General features: G+C 43.2%; 1 protein-coding gene across 4 annotated transcripts in view; it reads right to left on the reverse strand.

Annotated features, from left to right (window-relative positions):
* The window catches only part of ME3 (malic enzyme 3), a 303,269-nt gene that overhangs the window by 139,273 nt on the left and 144,427 nt on the right, over positions 1–19,569 (reverse strand). For all 4 annotated transcript variants that reach the window (XM_040340095.1, XM_040340094.1, XM_040340092.1 and 1 more), the window contains 2 exons: positions 16,992–17,067; positions 3,840–4,001 (listed from right to left, as the gene is read on the reverse strand). In XM_040340095.1, coding sequence (XP_040196029.1) covers positions 3,840–4,001; positions 16,992–17,067 — 238 coding nt within the window. The remainder of the gene's footprint in view (positions 1–3,839; positions 4,002–16,991; positions 17,068–19,569) is intronic.

Genomic DNA, 19,569 nt, shown 5'->3' on the forward strand with positions numbered 1-19,569 from the left:
TTTACTTTTTGCTATAATACATATTCACCCTAAAAAAAAAATCTTCCTCAGTTTAGGCCAATATATATTCTTTTACATATTTTTGTTAAAAAATAAAAAAAAAATTGCAATAAGTGTATATAGATTGGCTTGCGCAAAAGTTATAGAGTCTACAAAATCGGGGCTATATTTATGGCATTTGTATTATACATTTTTTTTACTAGTAATGGCGGCGATCTGCAATTTTTAGCAGGACTGCGACAGTGTGGCAGACACATCGGACAGTTTTGACACATTTTTGGGACCATTGACATACAGCGATCAGTGCTATAAAAATGCACTAATTACTGTGCAAATGTCACTGGCAGGGAAGCGGTTAACACTAGGGGCAATCAAGGGGTTAAAGGTGTTCCCTTGAGAGTGTACGAACTGTGAGGGGATGTGACCGACTACAGGAGGAGCCAGATCACTGTTCCTAACTAGTAGGAACAGACGATCTGTCCCTCCTCTCCTGACAGAATGGGAATGTGGGTGTGTTTACACACCCACATCCCAGTTCTGGTTCTCGTGCCCGCGATCACGCGTGACCGGCTGCCACCTGCTATAGCTGTTTAAAGGGCCGACGTACAGCTACAGCGATTTGTGCAGGAGAACAATGACAGCGACTGGTCAGCTAGTGGTTAAAAATCTTTCCTTTAGAGAAAATTTCAAATAAAGCCAATGTGTCAGTGATTAACTAGTTGCCGACCGCGCACCGTCATTATTCGGCGGCAGGTCGGCTCTCATGGGCGAGAGCCCGTAGCTATACGTCGGCTCTCTTTACGGCCACTAGGGGCCGTGACTCCCGTGCGGGTGCCCAGCGGGCGCGATTGCCGCCGGGCACCCGCGATTGCTCGTTAGAGAGCGGGGACCAGGAGCTGTGTGTGTAAACACACAGCTCCCGATCCTGTCAGGGAGAGAAAAGCTGATCTTCTGTTCATGCAATGTATGAACAGAAGATCAGTGTTTCCCCTAGTGAGGCAACCCCCCCCCCCCACAGTAAGAACACACCCAGGGACATACTTAACCCCTTCCCCGCCCCCTAGTGTTAACCCCTTCACTGCCAGTGGCATTTTTATAGTAATCCAATGCATTTTTATAGCACTGATCGCTAAAAAAATGCCAATGGTCCCAAAAATGTGTCAAAAGTGTCCGAAGTGTCCGCCAAAATGTCGCAGTACCGAAAAAAAAAATCGCTCATCACCGCCATTACTAGTGAAAAAAAAATATTAATAAAAATGCCATAAAAATACCCCCTATTTTGTAAACGCTATAACTTTTGCGCAAATCAATTAATAAACGCTTATTGCGATTTTTTTTAGAAAAATATGTAGAAGAATACGTATCGGCCTAAACTGAGGAAAAATTTTTTTTTTATATATTTTTGGGGGATATTTATTATAGCAAAAAGTAAAAAAAATATTCATTTATTTCAAAATCGTCGCTCTATTTTTGGTTATAGTGCAAAAAATAAAAACCGCAGAGGTGATCAAATACCACCAAAAGAAAGCTCTACTTGAGGGAAAGAAAGGACGCCAATTTTGTTTGGGAGCCACGTCGCACGACCGCGCAATTGTCAGTTAAAGCGACGCGGTCCCGAATCGCAAAAAGTGCTCTGATCTTTGGGCAACAATATGGTCCGGGGGTTAAGTGGTTCTGACACCATCAAAAGACACTTTGAAACTTAATACAACTCTGACAGGTGTCTCACAGGGCAACAGATTCCAAAGTAAGCAAGTCTCAGTTTCAACTGTGACGAGAAGACTTCAGGTTTGACAGGTTGAGGGGCTGTAAAAAAGCCACTGCTAAGTTGGCAAAATAGAGAGGCTTGCCTGGGCCAGGAAGCACCGCCAATAGACTATTGCAGACTGGCAAATGGCCTTATGGGCCGATTAATAAAAATGTTAGATCTTCGGCTCATCGTGCAGGGTTTTTGTACACCATTGAGTAGGCAAAAGAATGGTTCCTTGCTGTGTGACACCAATTATCAAACATGGCGGATAAAGAGTGATGGTCTGTAGCTCTTTTGCTGGACTTGCACAGTGAGTGGCACTCTGAGCTAAAACAACTACCACAGCATTTTGCAGTGCCATTAAATATTCTCTGGAATAGTTGGTCAGGGGTTCATCCTAGAGCAAGATAATGACCCACAACATACATCCAGGCTGTGTGTATCAGAACTACCTTAGAAGAAAAGAACAAAATGGTAGGCTTCAAATCATAGAATGGCCAGCCAAGTCTCCAGACTTACACCCCACTGAGTTATTTTGGGATGAACTGGACAGAAAGGTCAAAGCAAAGCAACCTACAAGTGCAATTTTGTGAAAGTGAAATTTGTGGGAACCTCTGCAAGAGTGTTGGGAAGAACGTTCCGAACATTATTTGATTTCCGTTACTTTGAGAAGTGTCAATGGACTACAGGTGTGCTGATCAGTGCATTCATGTTCCATTGAGAATTACAAGTGTAGTCTGCCACATAACATTTGCACTATGTTGCACCATAAATATTGATACAACATGGTCCAAAAGGTGGAGATAGCCTGGTTGTGCTGTCTGGGGGATGGGGGTTCTTATGAATCACTGGTGGAACAGACTCATTGGCAGGTAAGACAGTTCATGTAATTACTTAAAATGTGTATACAGCAGCTAGCCTGGAGTTTCGTTCTCTATGCTCCCCATGGCGTGTGGTTGCCATCACAGGAGCAAGAATGCCCCGCAACAGATAAAATGCTCTGGGTAAATAGGACAAAGGTTAGTATCCGATTCTTGGCAGAAAATTGCTGCATAAAAGTCGAGGATGGGCTGTATAGTAAATGCACATAGTCGCTTATTTTTGTGCGTACATAAACATGCGCATTCAAATTCTACTAGCTTTTCTTGCGCATATACATGTATATGCGCAAAAAAAAAAAAAAATACTATCCAGCAACACAGATTTTGGAGATTTTTTTTTTTTTACTGACCTACTGTATATGCAGATAAATAAAAAAATGTCTGAATGTCTAAAGATGTGAAGTTTTTAGGTGTCCGTGTGCTAACCAAACAAAGATATACGATATGTACATAGATTTGGAAGTCCCATTTGTGAATATTATCCATACTCTTAGACCGAGGTTATTGTTAAAGAATCTTCTTTGCAAAGGAAAAATACAGACATTTAGTCTTTCCTGTCACCTGAAATGTGCAGACAAGCCAAATTAACAGAGCCGCTAACGCCAGGACACATTTTTACTTTATGCTGAAAGTCAGCACCTAAGACCTCTTCTCATCTTTAACCACTTCTTCCAGTCATTGACGTAGAGAGAAGTGACACAAGACTGTGGCAGGAAGGAGAGAGGTGCCTTTGCCGTGTGGGTTGTGGTGACAGCTAGGCTTCACCTCCTATGTGCAAATCAAGATGGTGCCCAATGGGGGATTAACCAAGGTCTCCAAAGCAGAGAATGTGTTTACTGCTTAAAAACCTGCAAGCTGTTTACAAAGCTGAAGGGTTCATATTTAGCATTGGTTTTAGCAAATACTGACAAAAGATTGGGTTACTTTAAAGTAAATCTGTGCCAACAAACACTACAAAGCAACCCCTTTACCAATATGCAAACACTATAATGTGCCATGATATAGGTCTTCCCTCACCAGCCAGCCTGACGCTTATAAGAGCATGCCCTGGCCTCTGGATTGGATGCTGAATCACTGAGCTTTGCAGTATAAAGTGTAGGTAGGTGAGACAATGACATTCCCCATGGTAAACATGCTTTCAGATTGGCATGCAAGCCAAAAAATAAAACACTCACATCACTGGCAGACACAGGAATTGGGCAGCTTACCTCATTGTCAGTGCCGACATCCAGTAATACAGGGAGACACTGCTGCGGGTGGACTCCTCCACAGGCGGTATATAGAGCCAACTTGCCCACGGGGATCCCCATGCCGTAACTTCCCAGGTCTCCAAGGCCGAGGATACGCTCGCCATCAGTCACAACAATGGCCTGTTAATACATGACAGATAATGTTTTCAGACATAACGCAATAAATAAAGTTCAGTCGATTTTGTATGCAAGTCATTGCCATAACCCTCCAAGATAGCTGAATCAGCAGACTATAGGCCATTGTAACAATAGAATAGGCCAGTGGTCTCCAAACTGTGGCTCGTGGACTGGATCTGGCCCTTTGGTTGCCTTTATCCAGCCCTTGGAGCACTATTTCCCCCACTGACACCAATGATGGGACACTATTCCTTCCACTAAACCAGTGTTTCTCAATTCCAGTCCTCAGGCCCCCCCAACAGGTCAGGTTTTCAGGATTTCCATTATTTTGCACAGGTGATTTGATCAGTTTCACTGGCTGAGGCTGGGTTCACACTACTACACTACTTTCATCCTACTTTGCTCTGCTACATTGGTCCTACATTTATCCTACATTGGTCCTACATCCATCCTACTTACATGAACAGGATACTACTTTGGTCCGACTTCAATGATATTCAATGGGTTGAAGTAGGATCAATGTAGGACCAACAGTAGTACAGGGAGCATTTTCAAAGTCGGACCGACTTGTGTAGGACCAGTTAAGACAGCTCTCATAGGGAAACATTGATTTTCACACGTCATGCTACATGAGGCTCCCAATGTAGGACCATTTGTCGGACAAGTGTGAACCCAGCCTTAGTAATCACCACAGCCTTTTCATCTGAGGGAAATCCTGAAAACCTGACCTGTTGGGGGGGGCCTGAGGACTGGAATTGAGAAACACTGCACTAAACCAATGATGGAGCACTATTCCTCCTTCTGACACCAATGATGGAAACACCATTCCTCCCACTGACACCATTGATGGGAACACCATTGCTCCTACTGACACCAATGATGGGAACACCATTGCTCCCACTGACACCAATGATGAAAACATTATTGCTCCCACTGACACCAATGATGGGAACACTATTGCTCCCACTGACACCAATGATGGGAACACTATTGCTCCCACTGACACCAATGATGGGAACATTATTGCTCCCACTGACACCAATGATGGGAACATTATTGCTCCCACTGACACCAATGATGGAAACACTATTGCTCCCACTGACACCCATGATGGAAACATTAGTGCATTCTTTGATCAAAAGTGCCGGAGTTAAAAACCTGGAGTTTGAAACAGGAGGTAAGACAGGAGTCTTCATTATTTTTTCCAATCACCGATACAGAACAAGCTTGCAGCTAATAAAGTTGGAACTCTTGATATACCGAGAGCCCCCGGCGGCAACTCTGTATTCCCCGGCTTGGCGCCCCCCCCCGATACACCATTCACCTGCCAGCTGCACATCAATCCCCCCTGACACCAGCAGGACCCCCCTCTTCCCTAGGGCCAGAACTGCATCCCGGCAGCTACCGGCGCACGCTTCCTAGGAGTAGGACGTGTGGCCCACGGGATGTAGATAGGTAGGGCCCCTTCCCCCTCCCTTCATCGCCGCGACCGAGTGGCTCCCCACTCTTCCCCTCCAGATACCAGCCTGCTACCCCCTTGTAATTGGGTCACCTACCACCATCTCCTAACTCAATAACTACCAGTTGGCTATCCCCCCCCCTGCCCCCCTCCCTCGAGGTCACCACCTTGGCTCTTTGCAGCCGGAGTGGTGGCCATCTTGCAACACCCGAGCCCCACTCCCCCTCTCTCAAATACCATTTGTACTTGATCCAGGGTTCGCCCGATCGCCTCTCAAGGGGTCAGGAAGGAATTTTTTTCCCTGTCGTAGCATATTGGCGTTGCACAACCAGGGTTTTTTTTGCCTTCCTCTGGACCAAGTCAGGATCGAGGATTAAGTTAATCCTTGATTAATCCCCCCTCCCTCCTCCCCCTGGTGTTTGGCGACTATGGTTAATCTGCAATATTCTGCAGAAACCATTGGGGATCTGAGACAATTTGCCGCAATACTACCAGCCATCACTAAAAAAGCCCTAAGAACTGAGCGACTTTTGAGAATCGATCGACGATCGACTATCAAAAATCTCAGCCGTTTACCCCAGCCTAAGCATATATCGTGTGCTTTGATCAACACAAGATCGGCAGTAAAACACCGACTGGAAATCCATGATTTCATTCTACAATATGATTTAGACTGCCTCTTTATTACAGAGAGCTGGCTTACAGCTGACTGTAACACCATTCTCGGAGAACTGGTGCCAGAAAACTATTGTATCATAACTGAAAACAGAATAGGGCAAAGAGGAGGAGGACTGGCGGTGATCCATAAGACTCATCTTGCAATCACTAAACCTGTCCTTCAAAACCCTCTTCCATTTATGGAAACCCTTACCCTGCAACTACAAACAAACTCCCAGGAGACCGTCCGGATTCTACTCTGCTATAGGCCACCTGGCCCAAAATCGCAGTTTCTCCCATCATTGACGGACTTTATCTCCACCTATAGCCTTAACAGCAAACACCTTTTGCTGCTCGGGGACTTCAATCTCTGGGCCAACTCCCCGCAAGACCCCGTTGCCGAAGCCTGCATTGATCACTTCGAAGGATTAGGGCTACAACAACTAGTATGTGGGCCCACACATGCTTCAGGTCACACACTCGATCTTATTTTCAGACAAGATCTGGAAATAAAAATCTTGGAAAATGAACCATTGCCATGGACAGATCACCATGCAATTAAATTCATTATTTCCGATTTCCCACCCTTAACTAAAACATCAAATCTAGTGACAACACACTGGACTAGATGTCAGAAGAAGCTCCACTCGGAACTCTTCAAAACCACGTTAAGGAAAAAAATAAATACAATTCAGCCGCATCAAACGGCTGAAGAAACGCTGGATACCATAAACACAGCCCTATTACAGTCAGCCGACTTAATAGCGCCGAAACGTAAAACCCGCATCCGGAAAAATAACTCCAGCTGGTTCAATAACCAACTGGCATTACTGAAGCAAGAGCGTAGAAGGGCGGAAGCCGCCTGGAAAAGAAGCTCTTCAGATGAGAACCTTATCGTCTACAAAGCAACAACAAGAAAATACCACAAAGAAATCTTCAAAGCCAAGAAAAACTATTTTTCCGAGGCTATCAACAGCGCCCTTAATCGCCCACGCGAACTCTTTAAATTGGTCACTCAGACCATGAATCCAAGATGTCTTGAAGCCCCCAATTCGGACTCACAAGAATTTTGCAGTGAATTGTCGGATTACTTCATTAATAAAATCGAGGGGATCCGACAAAGCATTCAGCAAAATAATTCCCCCCTCAACTCTCCCCGTAATGATTTACACAATACCTGCAGTAATTCACCACAACCAGGTAAGTTCACGCTGGAACCTATCTCTATCCATGCCACTAAAAATATCATCGGTACTCTGCGTAACAGCACCGCGCCGAATGATATCATCCCCACTAAACTGCTGAAGGAATGTGCCGACATCCTGGCACCTCCTATCACGCAGCTTATCAACCAATCATTCAGGGAAGGCATAGTGCCCTCCCAGTTGAAGGAGGGTATAATTCGACCCATCTTGAAGAAACCCAACCTGGACCCCAAGGACCCACTCCACCGTCGTCCAATAACAGGTCTAAATGTACTCTCAAAGGTAATGGAAAAAGTAGTGGTACAACAGCTGCAACATCATCTAGATACCCACAACCTACTTGACCCATTTCAATCGGGATTCCGGCCTGGACACGGGACAGAAACCGCATTGCTCAAAATATGGGATGACGCTCTCGAGGCCGCAGATGAAGGAGAATCTTGTCTTCTGGTTCTGTTGGACCTGAGCGCAGCCTTCGACACAGTAGACCACAAGCTTTTATTGACTCGGCTAGCTGAAGTAGCCAGAGTCGCAGAAGGCGATTTATCTTGGTTCTCCTCTTTTTTGGAAAACCGATCGCAAATAGTGAAGTTAGGACCTTTCAATTCTGAGAAACGCACGGTATCGTGCGGAGTCCCTCAAGGATCCCCCCTGTCGCCGGTGTTATTCAACATCTATCTTCGCCCTCTTTTTGAGATTATTAGCAGTCAAAAACTGCTCTACCACTCATATGCAGACGACACGCAACTATATTTCCGCATTTGCAATAAAAAGGATCATCACCTCAATCTAGAGACATGCCTCTCTTTGATAGAGGACTGGATGACAAAGAGTTATCTTAAACTCAACGGAGAGAAAACAGAACTTCTCCTGTTTCACGCCAAGCGTATGAATCAACCTACAACAACTTGGACCCCCCCGCCCATTCTGGGCAAAATCATCACCCCTAGCGCCAAAGTCAAAAGTCTCGGGGTCATCTTTGACTCTCACATGACATTGGACGCACAAATAGGGTCAGTAGTCAGCGGATCTCACCATCTGCTGCGCCTACTACGCAGACTTACTCCTTTTATTCCCAAGGAAGACATAGCGGTCGTGGTGGGAGCTATTGTAAACTCAAGATTGGACTATGCAAATGCCCTTTACCTCGGACTCCCCAAGTACCAAATCGCTCGTCTACAAGTCGTTCAAAATACGGCCGCTAGACTTGTGACTGGGAAAAAACCTTGGGAATCAATCTCACCTTCACTGAGAACCCTTCACTGGTTACCAGTAAAAGACAGAATCACTTTTAAAGCACTCTGTCTAACGCATAGATGTATCTATGGGAATGCTCCCCATTATCTATGCGAAAAAATAAAAGCTCATAAACCCAATCGCGTTCTGCGTTCCACCAATCAAAATTTCCTCCAGATACCCAAAGCCAGATACAAGTCCAAAGGAGAAAGGAGATTCGCGGTCCAAGGGCCTAGACTATGGAACGCTTTACCAACCAGCATTCGGTTGGAGGAGAATCACTTAGCATTCAGGAGAAAGATCAAGACTCATCTCTTTTGATACCAAAGGAGACAGGAACAACAAGCGCCCAGAGGCGATTAAATTCGCATGTGCTGCGCTATATAAGTTTTCATTCATTCATTCATTCATTCATTCATTCATTCATTATTGCTCCCACTGACACCAATGATGGGAACACCATTGCTTCCACTGACACAAATGATGGGAACACTATTGCTCCTACTGACACCAATGATGGGAACACTATTGCTCCCACTGACACCAATGATGGGAACACTATTGCTCCCACTGACCACAAGCGCAGTGTAATTTACTTATTCCCATTGATGCAAAATCTGAGACATTGTTTACTCCCCCTGGGCATAGTCTAGCCCCCTAATGTCTGAAGGGCTGGCCCTTTGTTTTTTGATGTTTGGAGACTACTGGTATAAGCGAATATTACAAAAGGTTTGAAGTAAAACATTCCTTTAAACATTTATGCATTTTAAAAATGTATTTGAAAATAATTCTAAAATAACTACCTAAAATATCCTCGCAACTCCCTGCACAACAGCAATCTGATTGGCAGTGGAACAGTATGAAAAGTAAACGAATCGAGCAGCTGGACCAATGTAACCAAGTAAAATCTGCCATACCTAAACACTATTATAATGGAATTTTTTTTAAATAAAATACAAACAGAATAGGGTTTCTATTAAGAGTTGCTTTATGCCCTTAAAATTTGTAATTATTTAGGTATGCAAAGTTGCCATAGAGTTCTTTTTAAGGCGGTAGTAAACTTTAAACCACCAGGAATGCTCTTTATTGAGCATATGTGTGGTACAGTAACAGCAGGTATCAAGATAGTACAAAAATCAGCATAATGAAAACATCAAGGTCGGAAGCACATACTTCCCGCACAAACAAAAATGGTACATTAAACACCAAAGTAGCACAAGAAACATAATGGCAAAATTATAGGGAGGGTAGAACCATCCATAAACAGACAATGAGATCCTGAAACACAAAACCTCCAATGAAATTAATAAGAAAAGGGAGTGCTCATTGCACCAACCATGGCTGACAAATTTTGTCGGCGGTAGTACATTTTTGGAAAACAAACATAAAAATTTCCTCCTGCAAGGTAATAACCCACTGTAATATGCTAGTACATATGCACTACTTTTGATCACATTATAAAAGGCTTACCTTAGAATGAAGCTCGCCAGTGGCGTGGGGTCACCACTGACAGAGTTTCCATCTTCTCCCAGTCTTCCTTCCTTTAATGACAGAGCCGTAATGACGTCACTCCCATACATGTGCATGGGAGTCATGGCCACGGCACAGGGCCTTGAGGGAACGCCACAAGTATGCCACTCAGAGCGCATGCGCCAGTGACATCACTGGCTGCCAAACAAGCCAATATCTACTAAACGGTGTACGCCAACGAGATATTCACTTTACTTACAGATAAGTTTACCTGTAATTATTCACATAGGGGAGTTTACAACCACTTAGAATAACTTACTCATGCTGCTAATTTTGGCTTTGGGCATCTAGGCCTCAACGAACTCTGGTCTTGTGAAACTTTTTCCATCTATGACATCGGTCATTTAACTTCTTTGTAGAAGTTAAATGACCGATGTCATAGATGGAAAAAGTTTACCCATAATGACATCTTGGAAAAGAGGTAAGCTGAAATCAAGCATTGCACCTAGAATGTGGCAATGTAAAATGTTGATGGTCTTTATATATTAGGTCTTGGAGATCTCAATTTAGAAGCCATTGATACAAAAAAAAACTGAATGTCCTTAAGAGTTCATATTTTTCTCAGAACTGTATACTGATACGTGAAGTGTGAGAATAGCGTTTTTTAAGAGATTTTTACAATATTCAACTTTTCCAAGAGTGTCTGTAGAACACATTAGGGAACAGCATAACGAGATACATGCGAATGTTTGCGGCTCATTGATTTTTACTGTCCTCTGAGCCTCTCATTCCCGTTAGTTCCATGATGTCATCTATCATGAACAGATATCTTCTCTTATTATGAATAATGTGTTTACTGGCATCGTCTAGGGGCAATGGAGAAAACGGATTGTCAAACTGTCTTATTTTGTTTTACTGGTTACTATCAAGCAGAGAGGAAACCAATTAATTTTATACAGCCAAAGAATTGTCTATTTTGTAGAATTGTACAGGGATGGTAAGGTTTTGCATGGTTGCTGGCAAGTTAAACCATATGTTTTTTTTTATCTTTGGAATTCTAGTGGCAAGATACAAGGACAATCCTCACAGTACTATACCTTAAAGTGGTTGTAAACCCTTGGCTACTTTTTCTATTTTTTAGTTATTCTATTAGCCAAGGTCATTGCAATGCTTATTACATTTATTATTTAAAAAAACGAGGCCCGCAAATACCTGTTGGCTAGCGTTCTTTTTTTCAATGTTTCCGGGTATAGAAATCGCCATTCTAGCTCCTGTTCATTGCTTCTCTTTCTGATGTCACTTCCGCCCTTTCTGGGTCTGTGTTAGAAATCTTCTGCATGCATCGTACCGCCGTAACCAAGCCTCGATCTGGATTGCCGTTACCACGGCAACCAATATACTCGTTCCTATGTCTAAGGCTGCAGTGTTGTTCAGTCACACGGGGGGGGGGGAGGAGTTATCAGAAACAGGAGGACTGTAACATCGCGAGACTTCTCTTCTGAGGACAGAGGGGAAGCTCGCTCACATTTACTGCCGGAAATGTAGATGAAAACTCGGCAAGCTTCAAATGGCCGGATTTGCAGGGCTACAATGTGCAAGCGCGGTGACGTCATCAAAACGAAAAAAAAATAATTTACAGCTAATGACGGCGGTGAGTAAACTTTCACATGCAGCGATCAGCTGCTTGTGTTATGTGCTAATTTTTTCAATAATGTTATATCCGAGGGTTTACAACCACTTTAAGGGAAAAGTAAACCCTCCTATCATGTTCAGTCAAGGAAGCTGACATGTTGGCCTCTGTTTAATCTACAACTTCCATGATGCTGCACATGTGCTCAGTTATGACACCAGCCATTGGATGGTTTGACAGTTTGGTTGAGAGCACAACCAATGGGAGTGTTACATTTACGACACGTGTCGGAAACGTAATTGTTTTTTGAAGCTGTTAATAGATGGGTTTACTTCCGCTTTAACTACTCCAACACACTGCTGGGTAACTACACTTTTATAGTGAGGGGGCTGGAACATAAAGCCCCCATTATCAACCCTTCTAAGCCAGCTGACCTAAATTCAAAGGCCATGCAGTGCATTATTGTTACAGTGAATTTAGCCTGGTAAAATTCACCATAAGCTCGCTAGGATTGAAAACCTAAAACCCGAACCTTTTCCCTTTTGGAAAGCCAAGTCATATGCTTGAAATGTTGCAGGAGTTACCAGTAGGTCCTACAATGAAACTTTGAGATTCTTTTAGCATCAGTCATCTCATGGGCTGAAATTTGCTTGGTCAGTCCTAGGAAAATTAGTGGTCATTTGAAATCTATGCCACTTGTAGATGATTTTCCTTACAGTGGAATGATCGATTGTAAATAATTTAAATTCCACAAATACTTTATTGGAAAAGAAACGAGTATCCGTGGCCGGAGAGCCATGGAGATCCTAACCATCTGATGATTTTAAATACTGAAATTCAGAGATCTTTTAGACTCCCTTTCCAGACGTTGACAACATTCTTTCTGAGGGCCTTAGAGAGCTCTTAGGATCTTGTATAAAACCACACACTTCAATAGCAAATTGAAGACCAGACCCTAGATACCTGGGGGTAGATTCAGAGAGAATCGCCTATCTTTAGGCGGGCGTAGCGTATCTCAGATACACTACGCCGCCGTAAGTTTGAGCAGCAAGTTGTGTATTCACATAGAACTTGCGCTGAAACTTACGGCGGCGCAGTGTAACTGGGCCGGCGTAAGCCCGCCTAATTCAAAATAGGCTAGTTGGGGGCGTGTACTATGTAAAATAGAAGTGACCCCACGTTTTTGACGTACGGCGCATGCGCCGTCCGTGGACGTATCCCAGTGCGCATGCTCCAAATGACAAATCGTCATTGCTTTCGACGTGAACGTAAATTACGTCCAGCCCTATTCGCGAACGACTTACGCAAACAACGTAAAAAATTCAAAATTCGACGCGGGAACGACGTCCATACTTAACATTGCGTACGCCTCATAGAAGCAGGAGCAACGTTATGCCAGAAAAGCCTTACGCAAACGACATAAAAAAAATTCCGCCGGTACGTTTGTGAATCGGCATATCTAGGTCATTTGCATATTCTACGCCGAAAACGACAGAAGCGCCTCCTAGCGGCCAGCGTAAATATGCACCCTAAGATACGACGGCGTAAGAGACTAACGCCAGTCGGATCTTAGCCTAATTTTGGCGTATCTTGCTTTCTGAATACAGAAAGAAGATACGCCGGCGCACCTTTGAATTTACGCGGCGTATCTATAGATACGCCGGCGTAAATTCTTGCCGAATCCGGCCCCCCTATTTCTTGATACCTCATCCAATTTAATGGAATTTGAACAGATTTTGATTTCATGGATTTGAAGGGGGTGGTAAATATAGGGGTGTACCTTTTCCACACAACTGCATTTTTGTCATTTTAGACAATGAAAATTAATAAATTACATGTGTTTTATATGTAATTTGTTCACAAATATCACCTTTATTTGTAGGCACTATTTGAATGAAGATCCAACGCAGTACGTGTCAATGCACTACATAAAGTACGTTAACACACCGCATCGGACTTGGTGTCATAAGGCCCTAAGTGATTTAGATGGTGCCGAAGTCCAGGCATCAACATGACACCCAGGCAAGGAACATTCTTATAAGAGGTCTATAACAGCAGCTGAACTACTTCTCTCATGACAGGTATACTTTAAATACATAAAAGAGCTTTTCAAACCAAAGAGATTTATTTAAAAAAGGAAACTTGCAGCTCAATGGAAACTAAACTTTATCTGCCATTAAATAGGATTTTCATGGCTTACACAAAGTGCAAAGCATTTCTATTTTATTCCACTTGTGTATAAGAACAGTGAAGTGCTCCAACTACTGCCTTCATACAAACCTATCTCACCGCCAGAATCTTCAATAATCCAGTAATAATAATCTTTAAATAAGTAATTAGCCGTTGGTCATTGCCTTTTACAGTTAAATCTATTTAGTTTAATACAATTTAAGCCCGTTGCTTAGCAGAGAGGAAAAGTACGATATTTTAGTCTCAGGATCATTAAAATTTAGTTCAGGGTTCCTGTGGAGTTTGAGATCTATATCTATCGGATGGTTGCTACTAGTTACCAACATCCATCACGTTCACCCCGCTGCCAGATTTCCATACATCGCTCTCCAGTCATTTGCTTTTTTTTTTTGTTTATTTGGGGTGTAACGGTCACCACCGTTTACGACCTTCCATCACATCCAAGACAGCTTATCGACACTCCAACCAACAGGATCCGATCCATCCCATTTCCCCAGAATCAAGACGAGACACGCAGCTCTGTACTTGTTTCAAATGAAGACTACTTTAATGGTACACTTAGCTTTCTTATCTACAGTACACAGGTTACAGAAATCATAGGAACAATCAAACTGTCCCCACCCACACATCACACCTTGGGGGGGGCTTCAATCACATTCTTTGAGCTAATTACTAAATATTCTAGACATGTCGGCGCCGGCCTATAATTATCATGATCTAATCACTGCACATTCCTTCATTAACCAAACTCAAACAAAACACCATCACACAATGATCTCTTCTCAATCCACATCTTACACAGACTTTCTGTCTCCGACAAACAGGTAGTCGCACCTGATCATCAATGGGCTATTAACAGTGTTATCACACAATGGAAAGGTCTTAGGAGCAGACCTGAATTAACACCTCTACAGCCTTACACAATGGTTAATGGAATATCTTAGGAGTCTATGCAATTAACACCTTTCAAAAGAATGTGTCCCCACATTGAATAGCCAACAACTCAAGACATCCTGCAACCATGAATTATTATTAATGTCCCATCTCATGTAATACATGAATTATGATTCACTTGCCACCTCATGCCCAAAGGGGCACAGGGTGGACTCAGACCCAAGAGTTATCAGTGACGCTGACACAGGAGTATCCCCCATCCTCACAAAGTCTCTGGGTGTCACGGGTCATCCTGTTACATGGGGCATATAACTTGGTTGGGGAAAGGGGTATGGGATGCCCATAGAACAGATCACTTTGCCATTGTTATTAAAGATTTGTTGCATCAGTTGCGCTTAGAACATATGATGGACATTTACAGTCTCTCCTCTGCACAAACTCCTGCAGACTGTTACTCCCAGGACTCTTCTCCTCCTGCACAAACTTCACTGTACAATGTTAGTCTCTCTGCACTGCACCACGGATCACTTTGTATAATCCCAGGTGGTTGCTAAGCTTGCTGAGTTTTGATAGGCCAGGGCCCTGCAGTACCCCTTCTTGGTGGCCTAGTTGTTTAGCAGCATTAGATAGTTGGTGGACTACTGATCCCAGTTAGCCCGCAGGCCACATCGACTTGACACAAAATTGACAGGGAGGCTGCAGGTGCCCCCTGGAGCCAGGGATGGGGTTGCGATTGTGACCCCTGCAACCCCTTATGCTACGCCCATGCCCATTACGCTGGCTTGCATACCTCCAAATTTACTGGCCAACTGATAAAAAATATTATAAACTAACTTGGCTAAAGAAGTCTCCCAACCCCATCATCTAGCTTATTTATAAGGGTTCATCCAACTTGCTGGCCATAGTTCTGAAGGCCCCCGAACATGGACTTAGGTCTTCTAAGTGATGACTAGTGTACACATTTCCAGCTGGTGGATAGTGTGATGGCAATCTCCCAACTTAATGGCTAGCATATGCAGGAGTAGCAACAAGGCATCTAGAATAATGAAAATCTACAAACCTTGTGGATAGCTGCACCAAAGGCATCCTAAGCTGGTGTCTAATATATGAAGACCTTCCAAGTTAGTGGTTATTTCACTGAGGACCTTTCATACATGGTAACTGGTATAAAGCAATACCGGCATTGTGACTAACAAACATCCCAATCTGGAAGTTAGCCTAAGGAATGTGTTGTAAACTGGTGGCTAGTGTAGACCAGATCCCCTACAGCTGCCAGTCCATATAGTCCATAGTGTGTGTCCAACCTCAGCACTCATGCTCAGACCTACAAAGAGTGCAGGTATTAAGGATGAACACTAGTTCACCAAGTCACAGGAACCTGCAGTAAAGGAAATATAAAAAATACAAAGGCTGTCATTTCCAACTATCCGAGAATGCTAGTTGCCTGCCCCGACGTTATAATTTGAGACTCAGAACAAACATGCAGATCAGAAAAGAAAGAGGTGAAGTTGGGACTCTTATGCCGTGTACATACGATTGGAAATTCCGACTACCACTGTGGATTTTTTTTCAACGGAATGTTGGCTCAAACTTGTGTTGCATACACATGGTCACACAAATGTCGTAAATGTCGAACGTCAAGAACGCGGTCACGTACAACACTACGACGAGCCGAGAAATGTTTAATCCAATGATTCCAAGCATGCGTCTAATTGATTCCGAGCGTGCGTAGGATTTTTGTGCGTCGGAATTGCATACAGACGATCGGAATTTCCGACAAGAACTTTTGTTGTCGGAAAATTTGAGAACCAGCTCTCAAATTTTTGTGGTCGGAAATTCCGACAGCAAATGTCCAAAGGTCGGAATTTCCAACCAAAAGCTCACATTGAAAATTTGTTATCGGAATTTCCGATTGTGTATACGCGGCATTAGGGTTTGTTTACACTAATGGCCCTCTCTACCAGGGATCTGCGGTGGATCCACTATTATAGATCGGTAGAACAGCATGCCTTTTTTTTTCCAGCCTAATAAGGATTTTCTATTAAATAATATGCCACAATCCAGAGCCAGGCATTCAGCGTGCAGTTGCAGCACGTCCCTGCTCACTTGAATGCATTATGCAGTGGTACTGCTTACCAAAAGAGCATTACTGTATAATTTTTGCTGCCGTTGTAATATGCACTACACCTTCAGACCACCATTGCACACTTTAGGTGGACAGTCAGGGGCTACCATACAAAGTATAATCTTACCTTTATGTCATCCCTTGGCCAAGAGTTCAGCATGGATGCAATGTGACCCTTATCATGGATCGTTATAAAAAGACCTCTGAAAAAGAAGCAAACGAAAAAAAAATCTATTAGTGCCTTCATATAGTTAACTTCTTTCGGATGTTTATTTTAATTTCATCCAACATCACACGGTTCAGATAGTAGCGGGTTAAACTTTAGAAGAAAATTATGAAACTACCAAAGAATTTATAGAAATACTGGTAACCATCTGCACCACTATGGAAAGTGTCAAGCCATGCTGTTCTAAATATATAATCCATAACAATATTCCACTGAATCCATTTGGGCTACCATATTACCGGTGTACATCGTTTCATAAGTGTTCAGGAAGCATCTAAGGCCTTGTACACACGACCAGACATGTCCGATGAAAACGGTCCGCGGACCGTTTTCATCGGACATGTCTGCTGGGAGGTTTTGGTCTGATGTGTGTACACACCATCAGACCAAAAACCCCGCGGACAGAGAACGCGGTGACGTATACGACACCGACGTTCTCTGACGCGGAAGTTCAATGCTTCCACGCATGCGTCAAATCAATTCGATGCATGCGCAGGATTTCGGGCCGCTGGTTATACGTCATAACCAGCGGACATATCCGATGAGTCATACTAACCATCGGACATGTCCGACGGACAGCTTTCCAGCGGACAAGTTTCTTAGCATGCGAAGAAACTTTTGTCCGCTGGAAACCTGTCCGCTTGGGCGGAAAACTGTCCGCTAGGCCCTACACACGGTCGGACATGTCCGCGGAAACTGGTCCGCGGACCAGTTTCAGCGGACATGTTCGGTCTTGTGTACAAGGCCGAAAGGTCCGTAGACACGATCGGATATTCTGACAAACAATTGTGTGATGGAAGGGTTTTGTCGGATAATCTGAAGGTCTGTATGCTCCATCGGACAATTGTTGTCGAAATTTCCGACAACAAATGTTGGATAGTATGCTTTCAAATTGTCAGACAACAAATGTGTTCCGTCGGATTATCAGATTGTATGTACACAAGTCCGTCGGACTAAAATCCAAAGTACAAACACGCATGCTCGAACCAATGCTAACCATAAGAAAACATTAACAGAAGTTGCCCAAAGGATGGCACTAGAGAGCAGAAAAAATACATAATTTTGTGTATGTTGTCTGAAAAAGTTCTTTCCGTCTGTATGCAGAACAAGTTCATGGCCAATGCCCTTTGGATAAAATTCCATGGATTTGTTCGATGGAAATCCAATTGTGGGTACGAGGCTTAACACTTGCCCTATGCTTTCCCAAGCCCTGCAAATATGTGAATATTTTAGCAGACATTTTTGCTTAAGACAAGTGCTTGAATCGTATCACTGTGTTCTGATTTAGAAGATGCAGACATCGCTTTGTAAAGTTTTGTCTGGGGACACTTTGACATCTGTAACAGAAATGAATGGCAATGCTTCTCAAAAGCGTCTCAATGTCTGTCTAACATTTGAGAACCTTGATGTGAATGTGGAAGTAATGATTAAAGATGAAGTCTAATCCACTTATATTTTGTCTTCCCTGGTTCAACATGTTCAAATTATTTTATATTTTTTAAATAAAACTTTCCTGTTTTTATTACATGTTTTTATTTTATACCCATTGATATCATCGCTGGGTCTCGGTTCTTTTCTAATAAATGCAAGCAGATTATGGCTGCTGGGAGGGGCCGGTAAGATGCCATACATACACTATTTTGTCAAAAGTATTGCGACGCCTGCCTTTACTTGCACATGAACTTTAACGGCATCCCAGTCTAATGCCGCGTACACACGGTCGTTTTTGTCTTGTAAGAAAACGTTGTTTTTTCTCATGAAAAAAAAAACAACGTTTTTCAAACTTCATTTTAAAAAACGACATTGCCTACACACCATCGTTTTTTCAAAATGCTCTAGCAAAGCGCTGTTACGTACAACACGTACGACGACACTCTGTTCCATTCAAGCTCGCGTCATAACTTGCTTCTGAGCATGCGCGGGTTTTAAAACGTTGTTTTAAACGTCGTTTTAGCCCACACACGATCATTTTTTATGACACAAAAAACGACATTTTGAAAAACGACATAAAAAATTGAAGCATAGTTTTTTATTTTTATTATTTTTTACAATATTTTTTTACAATTTTGTTTAGGCACCCTGTGGGGCATTGGTGAAATATCAAGGGTCTAACAGACCCCTGATGTCTCACTTTTGAGACAGAGATTCCCCAGTCCCTTTCTCTGCAGCCTGACGGAAACATAGTTTACTATGCTTCAGTTAAGACAGGAGCGATTGGTACAGATAACTCAATGTATTCATTCAGAAAAGAAAGGCGGGTTAGTGAAATATTTACCAGCCCCTTCCCTGTTTCTTAGGCCGAGTACTCACGAGCAGACATGTCCGATGAAACCGGTCCGCGGACCGTTTTCATCGGACATGTCTGCCCGGGGACTTCTGTTCGATGGCTGTACACACCATCGAACAGAGGTCCGCGCGTAAACAATACGCGGGGCGTGTCCGCGGTGTCGCCGCGTCGATGACGCGATGACTCCAGTAA

Source organism: Rana temporaria, chromosome 2 (assembly GCF_905171775.1).
Source record: "Rana temporaria chromosome 2, aRanTem1.1, whole genome shotgun sequence".
Taxonomy (NCBI): Eukaryota; Metazoa; Chordata; class Amphibia; order Anura; family Ranidae; genus Rana; species Rana temporaria.